Source organism: Polypterus senegalus, chromosome 3 (assembly GCF_016835505.1).
Source record: "Polypterus senegalus isolate Bchr_013 chromosome 3, ASM1683550v1, whole genome shotgun sequence".
NCBI lineage: Eukaryota > Metazoa > Chordata > Cladistia > Polypteriformes > Polypteridae > Polypterus > Polypterus senegalus.
The window spans coordinates 89,615,850-89,640,544 of record NC_053156.1 but is presented as its reverse complement, the minus strand read 5'-3'; the positions used below and the strand labels follow the sequence as shown (position 1 = coordinate 89,640,544).

The following is a 24,695-nucleotide window of genomic DNA, read 5'->3' as shown; positions in this document are numbered from 1 at the left end:
TGTAAATAACAAGATTTCTCAATGACAGATCCTATCATTTGGTGTGGGTGTTTGATTGGGTAGAAAATGTCTTAGGAGACACTTCAGAATATGCACTGGTGTGAGCTGAGTCTAGATTTGGAATTAGAGGTAGTGTGAAGTCTCACTGGTGGGTGTTAGAGTATGAAAGAATATAAGAAGGTGGGAATTGAGCACTGTGGTATGGTACTTGGGACTTGGCTAAGTGTTCAAGCCAGACTCCTAATGGACTCTTAAAAATAAAGGTGCTAGAGTGGTTTTTAAGAATAATGCTTTAGGGGAACCATACACATAAAGACTCCATAATGAATCTTTAGTGATTTAGACCTGTAACAGGTTCCATACAAAGCCATTTGCATAGGGAACAGCGGAGGGCTTTAGTAACTGCACTTCTTCCACCACTCCAGGGGTTGGCACTGTGTCCTAATGCCTCTCTCTCTTCCTTCTTCTGCAGACCAGTTAATTGATGGCTAGAACACCTCTGATGTCACTTCTGGTGTCCATCCACCTGGACTCACCTCTTCCTCTCAGAAGGGCACAAAATGGGAAACTCTGCCATCTTGGGACACTTCTGTTTTGAACGTGCACCTGCAGATTTGACTCCTCAATAATTGCATATTTTTTTTTTTTTTTAATTTGCTGCAACAGATTATATGGGAGGGCTGGCATGGCACCCCAACTCTTTATCGTTATCCTTGCTTTTTGTTATACCATGAATAACAGATTCATAAAATAACACTGGGTTACTGATTTTAAAATGACTCCTGCTCATATAATAGCACAGGCTGAGTTCAGGTTATCTTGCTCTCTTAGTATCCTGATAGTATTCTACAATACATTAAAGATTTATGCTTTTCCACATATTAGGACCCTTTTAAATGCCCATATGAATCTCATATGAAAGAAATCCTTTCCAAAACAAAATGGACTTTTGTCAAGCAACTGATCTATGATGAATCGTGTAACCCAGTAAAGTGTCATTTTAGAACTATTATTTTTAAGTGTGTAGGTAGGTCCAGAGGAACATCAGTATGTTGTTTCTTTGCTTTTTCCATTGTACTATTAGGTCTCACTTGTATTATTCTGTTTACAAAATAAAAACATCTGTTGATATAGTTGTAGATCCCTTAACATTATTGCTTCTGTGGCAGTACTGCTGGAGGGTGACCCCTTTTACAAAACATGTATATTTATATCGTATGACATTGTGATGCCGTGGTTTCTATTATGACTGTCATGGTAAATTGACAAATTTGAGAAAACAATGAAATAAACAAAAGATCTAATTGAAATAGTCTTAAGACTAGGAAATGATGGGCTATGTTTAAGGAGCAGGCAATAGAGTAGTTGCAGGGTAAGCAGTGCTCAGGTTTTTTAGTTATAAAAACAATACCTAAACATTAAATTAACAGTGAATGCCAAAACAGATTCTTAACAGTAACTCATAAATAACTGTCAAAAATAAACCCCATGCAAAGCAGAGTTAAGTAATTGTGATTACAACAGCCCCAGGAGACCGGGTTCAAATTATAGTCTTGTCAGTTTCTATGTGAAATTTTCCTCCTTCTCCACATTACTACTTGGGTTTGTCCCCAGATATTCTAGATGTCCTTCCACATCCTAAAATCTATCTAGCTTGTTTAACTGACTCAAAATTATCCCAGTGTAAATAAATGTGTGTGTGCTGAATAGTGTACTCTGTCATTATGGTACTAAACTGAGAGAGAAGGAATATATTACCTTTTTATGATCAAAAACCAGGAAAATGGATCAAGTTGTTTCCCTCCAGAACAAAGTAGACAGCACCACACTTGCAGGAGTGACATTGTTTAGTATATAAGCTGCAAGGGTGATGGTGCTATTTAAGGGGTACCAAGGAATTGGTGGTCCAAGGATATAGGAAACTGGAGAAATTCTAGTCTTGTGTCCTTATAGCCAAAAAGGGTAAGCACTGACTCTGGAAGAGAATCTGTGGCTTGGCCTGGAAGTGACCCCAAGTTAGAGATTAAAGCCATCTCTGTCCATATGATAGTGGAACCCATAGTCGGAAGAACAACAGGAGAAAAATTGCAGTGGCAGAGAGAAATAAAGGCCAGAGAATGATAAGGGCTGAGGAGAAACACTTTTTGTACAACAATTGTAGTTAAACCTTAGCATTATACAAACAACCACTAAGTTGTTAATTCTACTACAAATATATGCATTAATTAATTTTGTCAGTTCCTTCCATATTTAGAAAGTGTCTATATTTTTAAGATGGAAGAAAACAGCTTTTTTATAATTTTGAACACTTCAAAAATGGTCCTCTTAATCTTCATTGGCATAAACTGAAACAATTTCTTCCTAGGAGTCCTAAAATGCATTATGTACTTTTTGTAACATGGAGCCCAAACTACTCACGATATTCTAAATCATGGGTGTCGAACTCCAGTCCAGGAGGGCCACAGTGGCTGCAGGTTTTCATTCTAACCATCTTCTTCATTAGTGACCAGTTTTTGCTGCTAATTAACTTCTTTTGCCTTAGTTTTAATTAACTTGACTTGGGCCCCTTAGTTTTCTCTTTTCCCTTAATTAGTGGCCAAACAATACTGAGACATGAAACAAGGTGCCAGCTCACCTTTGCCCATCACACAATATCTGAAATTAAAGAAAGGTGAAGGCCTCTGTAAGGTTGATATCTCAAGTCACCAAAACATTTTGAAAGTGTTCTTAAAAAACAGAAAATCAACAGTTTGGGAAATGTCTGCTGAGGCAGAATGAGAGCAGCAACAAGCCATGGAATTAAATAAGGGTTTAATTAACAGCAAGAATCAGCTTCTCAGTAAGAAACTGGTTGGAGTTCGAAATTCCAGTTTAGGTGGTCATCTGTTGGATCATTTCACATCTCATTTCTGTTTGGCTGTTATTTAATGAAGAAAAGAATCAATTCAGAGGACTGAATCCTTAAAAACAAAGCAATTAAAATGAAAGGAGAAGAACTTAATTAGCAGTGAAAACTGGTCACTAATTAGGAAAAGGGTTAGAATGAAAACCTGTAGCCAGTGCGGCCCTCCAGGCTTGGTTTGACACCCCTGTTCTAAACAGTGTCCCATAAGTGTGTAACAAAGCTTTATAATAGCCTCTCTTAACCTGTACTCAACACACCATTAGACTTCTTAATTACTTCTACACATCTGGACAAGGGCAGATCCATAGGCAATTCTAAGTCCTTCTTGTAAGGTGATATTAAAGTTATAATGTGTAATATTACATTAAATAGTTTTACCTGTTAGGTGTACAATTTACTATTATTTACATTAAACTTTATCTGCCTTGTGTCTGCTCAATTTTTATAAATCTACGGTATCCATCATTCCAACTGGTTTAATGCCATCTGCAAATGTAACCATGTTGTTGATTTCATTTTTATTTAGATTGCTGGCCCATCTACAGACTTCAGACATAAAGTGTCCACATAGTAGTCCCCTCTGCCAGGCATGAAACACAGCCCAGGAAATGTAAAGCTGCAAATTTTCCCATTGCACATCAAAGCCTCATTTGGTGCATAATGTTAAAGCTCCCTGAACAGGTGTACTCCATTGCAGAGCTAACTCTCTCACTCACCCACACTGTGCCAGTTTATATAATGTGCACATTTTTGTTGTGTGTTGTGAAAGTGGAGTAACTATAAAGAAAATCCATGTGAGCATAAATGAAATGTACAGACTTCACACAATCAGTGACCAGTTTGGGATCTAAAACTTGGTCTATGGTTTAAAACACAGGTGAGCAAAGTCAGTCCTGGAGGGTTGCAGTGGTTGCAGGTTTTTGTTCCAACCCAGTTGCTTAATTAAAAGCCAATCCTTGTCAATTATTTAATTTCATGGCTTGCTAGTGCTTTAACTCTGCCATGTCAACTCATTCTCATATCCTAGATTTTTTTTCATTTCTAAGGATATCATCCAAATGATTTGAAGTCTAAAACAGACAAGTCATTCTAAGTGTTTAATTTTTTTCTCTTCACTTTCCTTCCAAGTATTTAATTAAACCCAACAGTGCATGATAAATACACACAGGTGTAAATGGAAACAAGCTAAATGGAGGAATGCTGGTTTCTTTTGTCATTTGCATCTTATTGCTAATAAGGAGCAATTAAAAACCAAGACTACACTGTTTCAGACTAAAATAAGCAATAAGGGTTTAAAATCTTAACGAGCGAGACAACTACAGTGAAGCAGAAGTGTTACTTGAGCAATAAGTGCTTTTTATTAAGCAATTGGGTTGGAACAAAACCCTGCAGCCACTACGACCCTCCAGGACTGAATCTGCCCACCCATGGTTTAAAACTTAGGCTACCTTGTAGCTTTGACACCAGGGCCAAGTCCTGGTATAAGGAAGCTAAATGACACTTGAGCTCTGTGGTCAGTTAGGGCCCCTTTACTCACACAGAAAAAAGGAGTGAAACATTTTAAAGCAGGTATTCAGCTTTGGGACCTAAAAAGGCTCGGAATGGTCCTTCTGAAACTGGTATTTTTAACACAAAAAAACCCCCCAAAAAACTAGTGCCCCTTTTACAGTTCATCAATCTGATTTTTTGATATTTTGTTGATTCAATCCCTCAGTGATCCTGTACTGGAATGAGTGGATTTAAAAAAATAAATGCACTACGACAATTTATTTTTTGCTGTTTCTGTCCCTTTGTGACCCTATGTTTGAATGAGTGGGTTTGGAAAATTGCATGTACTAAGGAAATTTATTTTTTGTTATGACATTCTTCATAGAAATGCAATACCAATAAATATTATAGCTCAGCAGTCAAGCTTATTTAGGCAGCATTCACATCACTAAGCAATAATGACCTAACTTACATTTTCACAAGACTTCATGAACTGTCTTAACTGGAAAGAATTTTTGCAAGTGCTAATTACGCCTTCTAACAAGACTAGGTGACATTTGCATGGGAACTCTACAAGAAGCCTTCCTCTAATTGTTTTGGACACAGGCTATAAATACACACCTTTTGTGTAAATACTTCACATAACTCTAAAGACAACTTGTAGAAATCATTTTAGGAGAACATGCAACACCCCAGGCCCAAATGCTACCCGTATGGCCACTTTGGTTATCTTAATTTAATGGTCTTAATGTTAATATTAGAGATGTACACTGTGCATTGAAAATGGTTACTAAATTAGTCTACTGCAGTACTTTAGTGCGATAAGAAAATTTTAATTAAGGTAAAGACTCCAGCAAATTATCCATCTGCGCAATGTGATACACAATGACAAAGTGACACACAGAGCAGTCAGCTGCATCCTGCATGCCAGTCATTTGGAGTTTGACTGTTTATTAAATAACCATAACACCATCAAGTTTCATATTAATACAATGACTTTTACCTTTTATTATTTGGTAGATGATATTATCTAAAGTGGCCTTTAATTTAAAGGTCCATGAATACAACCTTGAGGCAACTAATCAACTATACAATCACAAATGCACACCTGTTATATATAGTTATACCATATGTGCTACACATAAAAATGCATTTCTTAAAAAAAATATCCAGTTAAACAGCCAATAAAAAACACAACTTGAACAGATTAGACATATGTACTGTAGCTTTCTACTAACAACCGCAGCCTCATTTGAAATATGCTCTGCATTTAATTTTTTTTATTAGTGGACTTGTGGATATATGCTCTTTTAACTAGGTTGTCATTCATTACATGACCATTTTATATTTATTTCATGTGTGTTATTTCAACATAAACATAAACATTTTCTTTAATTTCTCGTCATTTTATATTAAGCTACTTGATGGAACTAACAGGTTAATGCTCAAAAATCAATCAGCTTTGCATATGAACATATGAAACAGCCAGTGTAGTCAGGGAGTTTTTGAAGATATAAACATCTAGACAGTCAGACATACAGTATGTGAGTTTTTTGCAGTATCAGAATATTCTAAAATGTTGCAAAAACTGGGAAAAATTTTTATCATCCTGTAATGATTTCAGGAGAGCACAGTGGCGCAGTGGATAGCGCTGCTGACTTGCAGTTAGGAGACCCAGGTTCAATTCCCGGGTCCTCCATGTGTGGAGTTTGCATGTTCTCCCCGTGTCTGTGTGGGTTTCCTCCCACAGTCCAAAGACATGCAGGTTAGCTGCATTGGCGATTCTAAATTGTCCCTAGTGTGTGTGTGTGTGCCCTGCGGTGGGCTGGCACCCTGCCTGGGGTTTGTTTCCTGCCTTGCACCCTATGTTGGCTGGGATTGGCTCAAGCAGACCCCTCTGACCCTGTAGTTAGGATATAGCAGTTTGGATAATGGATGGATGGATGTAATGATTTCAAGTCACTAGGCTAAAGTCATTATGATTTAGTTCAAAATGAAGTGTGTCCTGGGGTAGAAAGTTGCATATTTGCAGCTATAATATGTATATAAACTGGCAGAAGTTCACTTTATCAAAAAAATCTTAGCAAACCACACAACTTTTTATTTGTTATTATTTAACTGTATTGTAAACATACAGGGATTCCTGTTCTCATCAGATTGTTCATAGTAATATCTCTGCCTGTAGAATCACTACACAATTGGCATAAATGAGCTATCACTCCTATTACACATGTTAAATTATGATATAAGATGAGAAAACCCTAAATGATGCAAATGCTTTATAAATTACTATATTTAAAAAAAACTACAATAGGTGTTTCAAGAACGCTATTTCTGTCCTCATCATATGTGCTCCCTGCTAGTAATTTGGATGACTAATTTGTATACCTCAAACAGCTATTTGATGCAACTGTCTTTATTAAACAGTTGTTAAAAGCACTCACTTTAAAGGTCATGACATTTGATTACATTCAATATCATTGATGACTTTATTTTATTAACATGTGATTGCATAGAAATCTCTTCTCTACATAAAATTATCTGTTCTCAAAAGTGGAACAACAGATACATTTGAAACCTTGTACTGGGTTGACATACTATAAAACATTCAAAGGGAATAAAACAAGGGAAAATATTAATCCAAATTGTTATTGCAAAGCTGTAGAATAGGTATTTGTATATATTTTATTTCATAATGAAACATACCATTTTCCCATTTCCAACTTTTCAGGAATTAAAATTTATAAACCTTGATTTAATTTCCATCATCCATCCATCTTTCTCACCCACTTATCCTCAGGATGGTTGTAGGTAAACTGGAGCCTATCATAGTAATCATTGTGCATAAGTCAGAATTACATTCCTGGAAACCCCCCTGCCAGTACATCACAGTGCAAAAAACACATACTGTACACCGGGGCCAGTTCAGCAACACGGATTTACCTAATCTGCATGTCTTTGGACTTTGGGGGGAAAATGGAGCACTGGCAAGAAACCCATGTGGATATGAGGAGAACTTTCAGTATCCACAAAGAGTATGCCTGGGATGCAAACCCTGATCTCCTTGTTGTGAGACGGCAGCACTACCACTGTGCCACTGTAATTAATCTTCCTTTAATTCTAAATGTCTTGGTTTATAGCCCATAGCTTAGAACAGAGTATACATTTTGTGTCAACAACTTGCTAAGAACTCTATTGTGAAGAAAAGCATGTATCTTACTAGCTGTATTATATTCTGGGATAGTGCCTTCTTACTTCAGGACTGCACAACATCTAAGAGCTTGGTGATGGCAGCATCAATGTATTACTGATACACATCTCCCTTCTGTCTAAGACATATAGTATATTCATAGACAGTATATGTCATTTTTCTTTCTCTCTGTCTTCAAGCAATCAATATTGGATCAATTAAATGCATAAATTATGAGGTTTCTCAGCCGCTACTCTTACCGACAATTACGTGAATAGTGCTAATATACAGTATATGTAGTTGTGTTTAATGTATACCATTGTATTATTATCTGTTGTTAGTATTAAACTACTATCGCTAGTCCGTGGGAGACTTACAAGTAGATCTGATTGTATTGTGTACATCTGACAGTAATCTTCAACTTCAGAAGCTATCCCCTTGAAATTTTTGGTTTCTTATATTCTGACCAAGCCGACAATACAAAGTTCTCTAGAATTCTATATATAAAGATGATTATCAGCAAAGTTACCTTACAAATCATAAGCACATGTCTTGATTATCAGCAGGAATGACTTCTCCGTGTGGTTTCAGTGTTCTTGCCTGGATTACTCTGTTTTGAAAATCTGTAGGCATGTGTATACTGTTACATACTGACATATTGTATAGAGAGTGGGGATCAGACCTTATGTATATTGATGTCAGTATAAGACCTGTCCTTTGATCATAATTTAAGGATCTGAAAAACTAATGGATCATTAGCCCAATTATCAATTTAAAATGGACCTGAATAGTCTTATAAGAAAATGTAACATTTTTAATATGACTTCATAAAAGCAGATCACAGATGTACAAATTCACCAGATTACTCCAGTGTCTTTAGTGTTCCTTTAATGAAACAAATGAAAAATTTGGAAAGATTATTAAAGCAATGCTGCCCAAGGTCGGTTAAATTGCCAAGACAGGCAAGATAGATAGATAGATAGATAGATAGATAGATAGATAGATAGATAGATAGATAGATAGATAGATAGATAGATAGATAGATAGATAGATAGATAGATACTTTATTAATCCCAAGGGGAAATTCACATACTCCAGCAGCAGCATACTGATAAATTACAATATTAAATTAAAGAGTGATAAAAATGCAGGTAAAACAGACAATAACTTTGTATAATGTTAACGTGTGGAATTGAAGAGTGTGGGGGACGAACGATCTCCTCAGTCTGTCAGTGGAGCAGGACAGTGACAGTAGGCTGTTGCTGAAGCTGCTCCTCTGTCTGGAGATGATCCTGTTCAGTGTATGCAGTAGATTCTCCATGATTGACAGGAGCCTGCTCAGCGCCCGTCGCTGTGCCACGGATGTCAAACTGTCCAGCTCTGTGCCTACAATAGAGCCTGCCTTCCTCACCAGTTTGTCCAGGTGTCCTTCTTCAGGCTGTCAGTTTGTCCCTAAGAAGCAGAGGTTGGATGGTGCTGAAGGCGCTAGAGAAGTCCAGAAACATAATTCTTACAGCACCACTGCCTCTGTCCAAATGTATACATTGAATGAATTAAAGAATAAATCAGTTTTATTTTTGGAATAACAATGACTTTAATAAATGTAAAAAAATATTTGGACAGCCTGTGATAGCCTGGAATCCTGTCCAGTGTTGTTTCTGCCATGTGCCTGGAGATTTCACAATAGTCTCCACTCTTCCGTATAGCACAGAGTTGGGCACAGATTTAGTACTAGACCCGAATTTACAATAAAAATGAGATTTATATATTAAAGAAATTGCTTAGGTTTAATACCAATAAATAGCCTTTTGTTTTTGTGTGAAAATAATTGGTAGCAATCTGCAATGGTCTTTCTGTGCTGTCCTATACTTTCTGTTAATACCTACAGTATAAAACTATGTGCAAATGGTCAAAACGCATTTTTGTTCCTGTCAGCACTATTTACCAACTGATAACAATTTATGTCAACTCTTAAAGACAAAAATGTCCCTTATTTCTTAGCTCTGTAATATTATGATTCCACAATTTTGCTCCTTGGCCTTCTTTACATGCAATTAAACTTCAGTTACATCCAAAGGAATTAAATCACTGTGGTGCCTAATTGGCTAATCTTTCTATTTTTAATTTACTAAATTCTTAGCAGGAGTTTGACAAATATTCATAGCGAAGGTCTGCCATGTTTTTGTACATAGGTTGGAAATTCCAGAAGTGATGTCTCATGGATACATCAGAGGCCCAACTAAAACTATAAAAAGGACCCTTCTTGATTCTATGCTGCAATTTGAAGGTGTCAACCCACTGAAGCATTTATTATTCAAAAAGGAGACAATCAGAAAACCCAGCAATATGAGCCGAAGCCCAGAAAGGATTTCTTCTTACCGTCGCCATTTCGAGGACAGTAGTAGCTCTGCTCTATACCATGTGCGGGTTTCAAGCCCATCTCCTCCTCGGACCAGAGACACCTGCCAGCGTTCATCCAGCTTCACCCGTTCAGCCACCATGAAATCAGCAACTGGTAAAGTGGGTAGACGAACAACTACAGCCACCTTAAGACCATGGATTTCAAGGTAAATATGGAATGCAGAAGCAGAGGTGTAGTTCAGACATCAACCCTTAGCCAAGCATAATCTAGTCCTAATCCTGCAGAAGCTGTTGCCTTTTCTACAAACATTTTAACATTATGAACTTGCTTTGCTTAAATTGCTATTCTCTTGGGACATTTATATTGTTGATGATTACATAGTTCAGCATAATTGATAAAATTGCATTTATAAGTTATTTCTGTATAATTAAATATACCATTGCATTAATGTTTTTATGTTATTGAAGCCATACATTTATTTTGCATTAAACATCATTGTGAACCTATTTTGAATAAAGTATATTAATAATAGGAAAAATACATAATGACACAAAGCAGCTTGGTGGCCTAGTGGTTAGTGTTGCTGATTCAGGGGTCCAGCATCCTGGATTTATGTTGCAGTCTGCACTTTCTCTGTGTGGAGTTTATATATTCTTCCCATGTACAGTATGCATGTGGTTTTCCAATTGTACCCCAGGTTTCCCCTCTGAAGACATTTATCTTAGGTTAATAGGTGATTTAAAATGGGCTTCAGCATGAGTAAGCCTGTAATGGCCTGTGCCTTGCAATACCCTGCAATGCTGAATTTTTTTAATGAGTTATTAGGAACTTGCATGTTTAATGATAATGTTATACCACCATTGTTAAATACTTTTATTGTAAAATGGATTGTTTTATTAGACTATTTATTGTTTACACAGACTACATGAGGTTTGATACTATTATGACAGTGATCACTGTAATTACATGCTTACACATAAAGAAATCTTCAAAATACATTCTATCACACTGTTCATAAGGCAATAGACATCACACTTCAGCTTCAGTTATTTGAAGAGTTATATTGTGTTTTATCCATGTATCACAAACACAACATAAAACACTAACACTTACCATAAAATTTAAGATTTACTTTACATTAAATGTCAAAAATAGTTTACATCTTTTAAAGTTGAAAAAAAAGCTATTTATCTGAAAATACTAAATTTGAAAATTGTAGAGGGACTATAGAAAACACTCTTTATATGGGCACTTCACAAAGAAAATACAATTATGGTCATGTGTCAAAAGATAGTTGGTGTAATGCAGCGTAATGTTGTTAAATGCCAGCTTAGTCCATTTTGTGCAGGTCTTCTTTGTGTGTACATTAAATTCTTTCACACTTTAAGGCTTACACTTTGCACCAATTGTTAAGTCTAAATTGGTCCGATCTCAATCAGTTTGAATGGCCTGTCCTCTGAAGCCCCTTTCAGGAGTAGTCCCTGCCTTCAATTCGGTTTTACCTGGATGGGCAACAAAATTCCTGGAACCTTAAATAAGGTTAAGAAAATGTATGCATGAATGAATGAGTAAATGAATTAAATATTGTTTCAGTCTCGGTTTGTAAAAAAAACCCAAAACACATTAGTTCAGTTAGTAACCCTTTCACTGTCTATGTTGTGTTTCCAACCGCTCAAAATTTCCACAAGGATTTTCTGTGATAAAACCGATTTTCTCCCTCACCCTAAAGTCGTTCCTGGTAGGTTTTTTGCACTCTTAAAAACAAAAGGATCCAACTGGAACCAAAAATGGTTGTTGGAACTATGTTGGCACCTTAAAGAACCTTTCATATAAACACTCCAGAAATAACCTTTATTTATTTAGATCAGTAACAGATTCCATAATTAACTATGTGTGGGTGTAAAAAGATTTGGAATGAACTCGTTTTAAACAGACGCGAAGGTACGAGCGTCTAGAATCTGTCCATCTCTCCCTCAGTTACACCCGACGATGATCATGTTGGCTTTATGACATATTGTCAAAATGAACAGGATGATAAGATGATGAGGATGAAAATAGCAAGGTCTGGCAACAGAACATTTCGACATTAAAATGCGTCTGCACTCAACACAAAGAAGTACTTACATTTCATCTGTTTTACAGTGTTCTAATGAAGGACAAACTTCTATTAAGAAGATAATGAGACAAAACACATCACCACTGCAATAGTCTCTCCTAAACAATTGCCATTCCACATCCTGTAAATTAATTAAACTCGATAATTCACACAAATTCAAAGAAGGCAATTTCAGGGTTAAACTGAAGTGAGGAATATCGCACGGCTCGTTTACAGCTGACCGGAGAATATAAATCTGAAAGCAAAGTCAAGTGGTTTGACCACTGCTGTTAAGCTGTAGAGGACTCATATAGTCAAAATGCCTTTGATGTTTTTTACATCTGTAACTTTGAAATGCTTGCTTCAATTTCTTTTCTTTTAAAACATTTCAGAATTACACCTTATATTGAACAAGTATTGGATGACACTAGTCATACGGGTATCTGCCACAATGGAGAGCAGATTTTTTTTTTAAGATTTCACCCTTGATAAAGAAATCAGGAAAATTTGTTTATACCAGTTATTTTCCCCATGAAGGATCAACCGTTTTATAAAGGTATCCGGCTTATCGTTGTTTCTTGATGTTATTGATATTGGCGTTAATGAACTGTCTTATTTCAGCATGGGAGCCATCTGTGCCGGGCCATCTTTAGATATCGATGCGGCCGCAGCAGCGAACCAGGAATTCCTAAGCACCCGAACCACCGAGAGGCAGGAGATGGTCACTTTGAATGACAGACTGGCTGTGTACATCGAGAAGGTAAGTTCAGCACTGAATTTCTTTTTGTTTCCAAAAATAAAAAAAACACAAGCAAAAAGAACCCATTTATAGCTACGCAGCAAAATGTTTTTTTTTGGAATGTTTAGCCCAGTTTAGCTAGCCGCATGAAAGGAACGCCCTCATATAGCTAAATAACTCCGAAATGTACAATTTAACCAAATGTTTATGTTTTTCTATTAATGCTAAGGTCCGGACTTTGGAGCAACAAAACAAGCAGCTGGAATGCGAGATTGAGGCTTTTCAGAAACGTTTCATGAAGCCCTCCGGGCTGAGAGCTCTTTACGAGGAGCAGCTGAGAGAACTGAAGAAGATTGCAGATCAGATGAAGGTCCAGAGGGTAAGAAAGTGCTGTAAAGACTTGCTCTGAGCTTAGAAAATTTAAAAGTGTAAAATGTATGCAGTGAGTCAGTGGATACTTTAACCTCGAAGACATGTTTAATTCTGTTATACAGTTTATACATCATGTCGGGATTTGCAGTTACAAGCAGCTCTTCGTCTTTACAAATACATAATGCAAATCCTCGGCAAGCGAAGATCGTATTATAATAGTTACTTTTTGCATCTCCATAAAGCTGTGTGAAACACCGAAGCGAGAGTCCTATTTTGATTCTGTGTCATATATTTTTATGGTGGATTTGTAAACGTACTGTATGAGAAACGGCGTACTGAATGCCGCATACTTAACTAATGCTCATCAACGTTACTACGCTTTGTATTCAGATATTGCATTTTGATTTTTATTATTTGTAGGACTTAAAGAATCCAAATTCTGTTTTAAAGCCGTTTTTAGATTATTTTTTCTTAATCGATGTTTTAACAAGTCTCTGCATTTGATCATCGATACCTAAAATCCGATCCACCACTTTGTTCTGCATACTTCAATGTACTTGGAAAACACAAATTCTTACGTTTGATGGCCGAAACTCCCGAATGTATTTCAATTGAATTAGCTCTGCAGTGCATGAATGAGTTCTTGAACATACCGGTCGGTATGCCTCCCAACCACCCACCGTTCTCCCCAAGCCCCTAAACCATAAATAACCAGTGAATTTGAATTGTATTGAGCTGGTCTGATAATATTATATTATAAGACAGTGGGATAGACCCAGTAAATCAATAAACCTGTAAGCACGGACAATATAAAAGGAAGTGCTGTAATAGTAATGATCATCTCATAAATTATATATTTCCTGATATTTGTTTTGATTTAGGTAGACGCTATATCATTTTTAATATTTAATTTAGATTTTACGTACATCCCATACCCTATTAATTTATGTAATCAGTGTCTGAATAAAGCAGCACAGCGTGTGTTTGGAAAAGATCACATCTGTTGTAGTACACTGTCACTTTTAGTGAGGGAAATGCTCCACTTGGCAACATATGCATAATGTCATATGGTTCTTTTCGGTGACATAATGTGATTGCTATTCCATAGCAGTATTTGAAAAATATATATGTAAAAGCACGTTACACTGTACTTATCTTTATATAATGCACGTTCATTTGAGGTGCTACTTGCGTTATTGCAACAGTCATTGGTCAAAAACAGGCTTTCGAAGCATAAACTTTCTAAAGCACACGTTTCTCATCATTGTCAAAAAAACGGGATATTTCCCTTGCAGTTAAATGTGATGTCTTATTTACGTCTTACTAAATAATGCTACCCTTTTAATCTAAACATTAACGTTGCATATTTATTTTGTTCTTAAAGGATATGGCGATTGCTGCAAAAGAGGCAATGGCTGGACAGCTTGAAATGATTAAGTCGAAGTACGAGGAGGCCTTAGAAGCAAGGAAGAAAGCTGAAAGGGAAATTGAGACATTACGTCCTGTAAGAAAGTTTTGCTCCCTTTTTTTCCGATTTACTGTTATTTGCATATTGATAAAGCAAGCAAGGCAGGGCTATGAACTTGCTGTGTAATCTTGAAAACTTTCGCCACTCATTTGAAGACTACGAGGATTGTTGTATTCCGGATGAATGAAAACCTTCAGAAGCACCTGAAGCCATAAAATACGTTTTTAATAATAATACTTGTGATAATCAAAATAATTGTTTTAATGTTTCTCACACTTAAAAAATATCATTGTAGAGAAGAGTATGTTTCAATATTTCATTAAGTATCTGTGAAAGTGATAATTCTGATATTATTAACAGATTGTCAAGATTTTATTCCCAGAAGTTGTCTGTCGAAATGTGAATTTTAATATTTTAGATAACTGAATGAAATACCGCTGGCGCCCTGCCCGGGGTTTGTTTCCTGCCTTGCGCCCTGTGTTGGCTGGGATTGGCCCCAGCAGACCCCCGTGAACCTGTAGTTAGGATATAGCGGGTTGGATAATGGATGGATGAATGAACGAAATACCATTATTTAATTGTTTTCACTTTACTTTTTGATGCTAATATAAATATTCACTTTGTCTTTTAAAGGATGTCGATGCAGCAACCGCTGGACGTATAGCCCTCGAGAAACAGCTGGACAACCTGGAAGTTGAAATAGAGTTCCTTCGCAGAGTACACAAAGAGGTGATGAACACATTCTAAATAGAGTATATATATACATGGAACACAGTTAGATTGACATGTATATAAAGAATGCATATATATTTTTCCATTAGGAAATCGAAGAGCTAATGAAACAAATCTACTGCGCTTTCTCTGGCGTTGAAATGTCTTTCACGCTCCCCGACTTAGCCACCGCCCTCAAGCAGATTCAAGGCCAGTATGAAGACATAGCTTCCAAAAACTTACAGGTATATATGAACAAATAATATCCGAATATGTCTGTTTTGATAAGTTTATGACATTCCAGAAATTGATATTGAGTATGATACTTAATAGAAAATGTATGATGAATCCATTATTAAATAGCCGTTTTTAAGTCTTATCACATGTAAGAATGAGTGCTGTGATGGATAGATTTTGATTTCTTTGTGTGGACTAATTTACTCTAAAATTCTGCTGTAGGAAATGGATGACTGGTACAAATCTAAATTCGTAGACTTGAACGGAGCCTCTACAAAGCATGTGGAGAACGTGAGACACACGAGGGAAGAAATTGCGGGTTGCAAACGAGATGTAAGTAATCTGTTCTCAATATTAATCATTAAGGCAATTTGCCGAGGTGTTGACTTTTTAAACGAGTTTTCAATGGCCCCGGAGTCTTGGGTGGACTTTGGTTCAAACGATGTCTGTGTTGGGTTAGATTGTCGCCTTAAAAGGCTATCACATTTGTGCCCATTAGCCAAAAAAGGTACATATTTATTATTCTAATAAAACACAATACATATTTAATATACTTATTAACTTTCTCTTCCACAGGTGACAACTATAACTGTTTGATATAGCCAGATTTTCGTGACATTGTTTCCGTTTTCAAAATGTATTTACAGATTTTAAACAAAGAGAGAGAACTAGAAAGTCTTAAAGAGAGGAATGCTGCTCTTGAAGCACAGATCAAGGAAGCACAGGAAAAATACAAAAAGGAGTACGAGGAATTACAGGTTGGTTTCTTTTGCACTTCTCGCCCACTCTTGATCATTGTAGGTTTACGGTATGACACCAATTCATGTCTATCAAACGTCCTTTTGTCATGTTCTCGGGCGACCTATATACCATCTTTGCATCATTCTGTGTCTGAAAGATGTTTTTTCTTATTATGGAATTTTCCAGGAAAAAATAATGAAGCTGCAGGAAGAACTGAAGTCTTTCAAGGAGAAAATTGCATTACACTTGCGCGAATACCAAGATCTATTAAACATTAAAATGGCTCTCGATATTGAGATTGCCACATACAGGTAGTAGCACCCTTTGTTTGTTTGTGTCTTTTTTTTCATTTGCTTTTCTAAAGAAAGAAAATTACAATAACTGAAAGGACCTGCAAGTTGGATTGTGTGTGAATATAATGGCATACTGATTTAATTTTGTTCATTTTAAAAATGTTTACTAGCTCATGCTTACAGAAAATACAACTGTGCTATCTCGCTAAATAAGTCGTTCCTTCCATGTTTTATTAAAGGCAGAAGGAGATATAACAAACTCCTTTGAAATAGTCTAAAATTAGAAATATGTAAAGGTTTGTAATCCATTTTGTTTTCAGTTATCTTCGGAAAATGTATTCTTATATGCCAGCCTCACTATTATTTGGCTGGTACCTTTATCTGAGACAACTTACAACATCTGAGATACGATTAGTTGAGTTTCTTTTTTCCATTTGGAACGCAAGCAGGTACAGTGAATTGCTCTCAGTCACACAATGTCAATGGCAAGATTTGAACCCATAACCTCAGAGTTGGAGATCCAAAGTCTTAACAGCTATGTCATACCAACTACTGTCTTTAAAGGCTGGGTAGTGTTTAAACGTTAATGGATATGCTCAGTGCCAAAGTAGGATAACCTGAGAGAGCAAGATTAACTAAAGCCCTCCTTCATGACGCTGCTGGAGAGACAGAGACAATAAATGCAGATGCTGAAAATGAAGGTTAATGATGAAGAGTTTGTCAGTTTAGTTAGAGGTCATATGTTTAGGGGGTTGTACATCAGATTAAATCTCAATTAACATTTTTTGGAGCAATTTTAATTGGACAAGTTCAACATGTTTTTAATATAACTTACTCAACACATCAGAAAATATGTACTATACATGCAGAAATATTCATCCATTTATCAATTTTCTGAAAATGTGTTATTCAATAGTACTTTCACATAAAAGCTGTATCTTCTTTTGTTTTGTCAAGAAAACTGATTGAGGGTGAAGACTCGAGACTGGCAACTACAGTTGGAGGCATACATCTAATGGGTGGACTGGTTGGTGCAATTAGTGTGATTGGACAAGCTCAGGTTGGCACCATTGAAACCATTTCCAAGGAACAGGCAGTGGAGATGACAGAAAGAAAAACCGTACTCATAAGGTAAAAGTAACCCTAAAGGGTGATTAAATAAAATCGAACATATTTACTATGAAATTATAAAATATACAATAATTCAAAGTACATTTAATTCCATCAGAAAAATAAACCTATGTAAAATTACATTTATTTAAGATTTGATCAGTGATCATTATAACTGTAAAATTAAAAAAAAAAAACTGAAATCTTATTTATGATGAGATAGTTATTGTTTAGACAACCAGAAACTGTCTTGCTCTGAAAAAAGTATAACATTGATGTTGTTCATTCAACGTAAATTTTCTCTTTCAAGCAATTTAAGATTAGTCATTTAGTGTTGTAGCTTGAAATATTTGTTTTCAGATCTCAATCAAAGTAAAAAAAAATGTTTGCACCAAAGTAAGTTATGGTAGAGGGAATAAACATAAAAATCCTATTTCATTTAACTTAATATTTTAGGTTGTTCATGTGCTGTGTTTGAGGTGCCGTTTGTATATTCTTCTGGTCAAACTTTCCAGCGTGATGGCTTTTCAACTGCCAAAAAAGGAGAACAACTTAAAAAATAGATTTACTTCAGTAAAAAACAAGTGAATTGCACTCAATCACTCTAAAATGATTTGCCCCAACTTAAAAATTGTGGGATCAATAAGCTAAAAAGAATTACTGTATATTGGTTCAGATTGAAAACATTAAGTGTGAATTATTACCTTACTTTTTTCAGTAACAGCTTTATATTGAAACTCAAATTTTCTTTGTACCATGTAGGCCGTGAACATACAATTATTTTGCTGTGGTGACATATACTAGAAAATAATCTAAATTATGTACTGATGGACAATTAACGGTGGATTTTGTTTCCTCTTAGAACAGTTAAAACAGAAGAAGATAAAGTGCAAAGAGACACCCAAGAACGGACCATCAGGATTTCTGGTGCTGCTGATGATAGTGACGAGGAGTAAATTAAAGTTCTTGACAGCAATGAGCTAACAAAGTAGACCGCTTGCATATTAATTTTGCTAACAACAGTGGCTATAAACCCGATAAAACTGAAAACCTGGCACCTGTAACTTTTGTTATGTCTGCAATGAAGCAATAAATGATCAGCAATGATTGAAATTGTTTTTGTGCATTAAATATTACAAAATCAGTTTTGTGTGTAAAAAAAAAAACAAAAAACTTTCTGATTATGTTTAATACACTATTTCACGAATTTCAACACATTCAACACAAGGATTTAACTTTCCTTTTTAATAAAATAAATAAAAAAGAAGGCAGTGAAACATAACTGGATGAGAGTTTGAAGTATTAGCATAACCAATAAATCATTTTTTTAAAGTAAAATAAAAACTTGAAATTAATGAAGGAGATGTGTTGAACCTGAAAATACCTCCTTATAATTGTCATTAAAGAACACATTCTGACATTTAACAGCCTTTTGTTCTCTTGAACACTCTTAAAAATAAAGGTGCTAGAGGGGTTCTTTAGAATGATGCCATATTGAACCATTTGTAGTTCCTAAAAGACCCATCAACATGAAAGTTCCTGAAGAGCATTTGTTTATTGAGACCTTAATCCGTTAGCGTCCTGCTAGGCAGCCTACCATACATTAAAGATTTCAGATGTTTTTCTACTTATTAGGAAGATTTTCAAAACACAAAGAACCAGCTTCATGCACAAAGAGCTCTTCCCAGAATAAAATGGCATTTTGTCTAACAATATTTCTGCAAAGAAACATATAACTCAATAAAGAACCATAAAGTGCCATCAAAGAACTATTATTTTTAAGAGTGAATAGTCAGTTAAGCATCTTTAAGATACACAGGTTTAAGTTAATTTTTCACTGTGACTTATATTCTCTTTGACTTTAGGAACATGAAACCAAAACACACAAGTAAAGGCAAACCAATCCAAAACTCTATGCCCTATTCCACAAGGCAGCCTGTGCTTGATGCTGTATCCTGATAATTCTCTTTCCAATCAGCTGCTGTAGATCTCTGATTCCCCACTCAGATACAGTGATATAAATACTCCAAGTGGTGCAGTGAGAGTACTATGGAAAAAGATGATCTGATATGGGAACCCCTAACGGGAGCAGCTGAAAGAAGAAGAAAAAGATGCAGTGAGAGTAACAATGCTAAAGCAGCTATGGCATTTGGAATACTTTGGCTATTCCCTGAACCATTATATTGCTACAGGTTAATTACAATCAGATGCCTTAAACTAATAAACAATATGCAGTTAGTTTCAGTGTGTATGATAAAGCCATGTCAGGGATGTAAAAAAGAAAGGGCAACCACACAGGAACAATAGCACTGCTTTGATGCTGAGTGCCGCCAGTTTGCAAAACCAAGCGGAGAACTTGCGTACGCCAGGGTTGGAGCTACTGTGAAAATGTGCGTGGCTTGTTTAGGTTATATACATCGCGATTTGAGCGTGGAAACGTTCATACGCAACATTTTTGTCCGTACGCACCATTTATACATTAGGCCCCTGGTGTTTGTATTTTTATGGTAAGGAAATTTTGTTACTGCAAAAAAAAAAAAAAACAGCTTAAAGTGCAAAAAACATTGCAGATAGCATCACGTTTTGTAAATAAATACATGAAATGGACTGCCACAGATTGGGAAAAAGGTGATTTTTACATGTGAAGCAACTTTCACTCAGATTAAGAATTACACTGGGCATGTGTGGAGATGTGATGGTTAATACTACAATGTGAAATAAATGGTGCCAACTGATTGGGGTACTATTTCAGCATTCTGGCACACAGGCCTCTGGATAATGCCAAAACCACCATAATAACAAGACCAGTTTATTTAAAAGTGCTGAAGATCAAGCCCCCAAATTTGGTGGCAATAGATGGTACAACTGATATTTCGGCAGGATGGAACACGGTGAAGCATTGGCCAGGTATCAGTTATTAGATCTATGGCCTGGCAATTCCCCAGACCTCAATTCAATTAAAAATGCATGGGTGACAATGAAGAAAGCCATTGCTCAAATGCACTTACAACATCATTCAGGAAGACATGAAACACAAGATCAAACAAATTTGGGTGTCTTATATTACAAAAGACTTATATCGTCAGCTCTGCCATTCTATGTCTACTTGGATCCATGCTGTACTTAATAATAAAGGACGACATACAAAATACTAAAAACACTTCTAGTAGTGCAAACAGTTACTGGATTTTTGTCAATTGCAATTTCATTCACTGTTTTCACTGTGCAAAAATGAAAGAATTACCATTGGCTACATTTATTTTACTTGCTTTTATGTTTTGCTTTTGAAAACTAGTGTATATGTGCACTTCACAAACATTTGCACCTGTCTGTATACCTGTTGGTTTGGAGTAACTCCTGAACTCTGAAATAATAGTGTAAAACTAGTAATGATGTGTAAAGTTTGTGAAAAATATGATTAAGTCTTTAATGGAAGAGTTCAGATTATTGCGGATTTAAATAATATTCCAGGTATGTATGACAAGAAAGAAGTACTCCAACAACTAGGCTTTAAATAGAGACTTAGTGACTGTGAAAAATCACAATCATGAAAAGTGATGGACACTAAAATACTTTGAGTGAAAAGAGAAAGTTTTTATTATATAATTTGGTTACATTTTGCAGACAATGAAAGTGACGAACATTTAGCTTGTACAGACTCACCTAATATTACCTGTATTCCCTAGCTGTGTGAACGATAAAGATGAAGAAAACATTAAGATAACACAAGGAAATAGCCACTGGAAACTGTACTTTGACTTTGGGTTTTTTATCGATACTTATAGGTTTTCCTCCAACATCCCCAAAAACTTACCTGTTACCTAATTGTAGGTATGTAAAAGTCACTGTACCCCTGCCAAGAGCTTCTTTCTGATATTTGTCCCAAATGGCTGTCATAGGCTCCACCCCCACATCCCCTTCCAGATCTCAAATTCTATTATTTAAATTTGGAAATGTCTTGTTATGTTATGCAAAATATTAAGTGAATATAACTTTTGGGTCAACTGAAACTCCAGGTTTCATGGCAAAACATCTAGTCCAGAATTAAAGTACTTTCAGTTTTAGAACATGTTGAATGGTTTACGACACTAGAGAATGCTATCATGATACTTTCTTCCAATAATTGCATAGGCAATAGCTACATCTTTTCTTTTGATTAAGCATTTTAAGGTTCCTTTATTTAATTTGATAAAGAGACATATAAACTATTACAGTAATTTTTAACAAATATATTATTTGCATCTTTGATATACACTGAAAACATTGATTATGTATATTCTAACAGCATACAAATGCAAATAAGAAATAGCTCAAAAGCAGCATGAAAACTTAAAAATGAAGCCATTTCCAGGTTTAGGTTATTTTATTAAAATATTGTTTTTCTAAAAACATGAATTCTTCTGAAAATTGGCTTGAAATGTTATTGTTTTTAAAGGGAATTCATTATATTTAAATAAACTAAAAGGCATAGGAAAAACTCCCAAAAAAACCCTTGTTGGGAAAAAAAAATCGAAGAAACCTTGGGAAAGGCAGTTCAAAGAGAGACACCTTTCCAGGTAGGTTGGGCGTGCAGTGGGTGTCAAAAAGAAGGGGGTCAATACAATACAATACACAGAACAGAACAAATCCTCAATACAGTATAAAAACAAAAAATTTACAAGTATGGAGCAAAATTTAACAGTAGATTATATCCCATAATATGATTTGGATTTATTTAAAGTCCTGGAGATCTCAGCCATCAAGTTGCTTCCCCAAATTGGCCATTCCACAGCTGGGATAGCACTGGGCCAGCCAATCCGATGAAAGGACCCCTCTACCCCATGATTCCTGGGGGATGACTTTACCTTAGGCAGGCAAAACAACTTGGCAGGTGGGCTGTGGCACCAAGTGCCACATTTGAGTACCGAGAAGAGAAACAGAATAGGTGAAGGTTAGTAACAAATTATAACTATCATATTACTTATGTTTTAGTGCTAATGACTAACAACAGAGATGCAGTCTGTACAATTACCACCAACATTATGAGAGCTAAGTTATCATCCAGCATCAAAGTAAGCTGTTCAATTTTGTGACACCTACATTTAGTTATGGTGTTAAGCCAGTCCTGGAATTTTTTAGTTTACATTTATGACTGGAATGTGGTCACAACCTTGAGCCAAGATATATACCAGAGAGCACAACTTCTACAGTATCTTATTTTAAACGGGCCAATTATGCCTAAACACAGAAGCACTTATTTAGTGTGTTGAAGACTCCATTACATTGTAAAGTTTTTGTAGCTACTGTGTTATTGTGGCCCTTATATTTCAATAAGGGCCTTATATTGATGTTCGGCCTTATCACTTTACACATTCTACACAGAATAGTTTTAAAATCAATCATAAAATTGTTCTTTTGTTAAACTATTGTTAAGTAAAACATTGTTATTAAGTGAAAACTGCCAGTCATGCCATGCTATCAAATATAATCATTCATCAAAATAAATGAGGACATAAAGGAAATTCAAGATCAAAAATGTACTGGCTGTGAGTTAAGTCATTTGCCTATATGATAAAAAAAGAATACTATTAAGACTGTTGCCGATTCACAAAAAAAGCAGATCAAGGAAGTTATCTTTTCCTTTTAACGTTTTCTTGATTTTACAGGTAACTTTCTTATTGCAACAATTAGATTAATTTAGTATTACATCTAACAAGCAAAATGATATGAATTAAAATGGTATGATAAAGTTGGCAATACACTGTAAAGACATTGCCAACATTTCACAGGAATTACATGAAATTTTTCACAATAAAATAGTGTATTGAAAAAGTATCATACAATCACAGCAGTCTAAGCCATATTCTGTCACAAGACACCAAATTACTGTGAAATTGTTTTTAGACTAGTCTGCATTGCATTGTGGGACATTCTTAGTGTGTACATTTTCATAGCGTTTCACTTAAATGTGTGGTAAGATGACAGTTAAAAGGAAAATCCTCACTAAAGGGGCTGAGAGAAACTTGTTTGAAGGAACGTTTTCATTCAGACAGAGAATCACAGACACAAGTAATAAGTTAACAGATAGTGAGGCGAACAAGAGAAGGAATTTACCTTCAAAACTCATCAAGATGTAAATTTTGGAGGAAAAGAATGTGAAACGCTGTAAAAAAAATGCTATAAAACACATTGCCATAACAGTGTATTTTCACAGTCAAAAAATGTAATGCAATAAATGGCTAAAATAATGATTTTAAATAGATAAAAGCATGTAAATGTACATTTAAGCAGTGTCTAAACTGTAATTTTTTCAATGAATAATTGTTGCGGTAAAGTCACAATGGCACAGGAACTAAATTTGCATAAAGTTAGTATATTTGCATAAGGAACGCCCCTTTGCAGCACCGCTGTAAATTGTTTCTGATGACTCCCACACCTTTGCACTGTGAAACAGGAACCTATATATAGCTAGCAAAATCATTTTTCTGTGTGTGGTGAAGGTTTTTTGTGAATATGGAACCTGATTTATGTTTTTTTTTTGGTAAACTGGTGAACCTGTAGCACAAGGAAACTTTTATTTTCCACTAGTCGACATGAAATAATTCTACTGCACACTGAAATTATATCAAAAGATAAAAAAGATGAACAGTAAGATTGTCAGCAAAATAATTATTAGCTGAACTGATTGTCAATCAACTGTTACAAACAAATTGTTTCAGAACATCTTTTAGCTAAAACTATTTTAGTAAATTTATAGTACTTTACTAGCTGATAAAATGCAGTGCTATTACACTTAACATATACAAAAATCAGGACATTACTGTAGTTCATCAGCAGCATATTGCTACATCACATTAATTTTCTGGCCCAGTTTACTGTGAAGTCACTGTATTATATTTTATTTTTGTTGTAATATACAGTAGATTAATATAATATACAGTATATATAGTAATTCACTGTGAATGTATTGCAATTTGTGTAGCCAGTAATCTACTGTAAATTTAA

General features: G+C 35.5%; 1 protein-coding gene across 2 annotated transcripts; it reads left to right on the top strand.

The window, feature by feature from the left end:
• The first annotated feature begins 9,897 nt into the window (after nt 1–9,897).
• Nucleotides 9,898–18,800, top strand: zgc:172323 (uncharacterized protein LOC564165 homolog). 2 transcript variants are annotated; one of them, XM_039749944.1, is made up of 11 exons: nt 9,898–10,150; nt 12,662–12,800; nt 13,009–13,158; nt 14,536–14,655; nt 15,253–15,348; nt 15,441–15,575; nt 15,790–15,900; nt 16,215–16,325; nt 16,495–16,619; nt 17,559–17,732; nt 18,574–18,800. In XM_039749944.1, the coding sequence occupies exons 1-11, from the start codon at nt 9,930–9,932 to the stop codon at nt 18,665–18,667; spliced, it is 1,476 nt and encodes a 491-aa protein (XP_039605878.1). In that variant the 5' UTR covers nt 9,898–9,929; the 3' UTR covers nt 18,668–18,800. The 2 variants fall into 2 exon arrangements, with proteins under 2 accessions (XP_039605878.1, XP_039605879.1); XM_039749945.1 differs by having other exon boundaries at nt 18,579–18,664.
• Nucleotides 18,801–24,695: the final 5,895 nt, after the last annotated feature.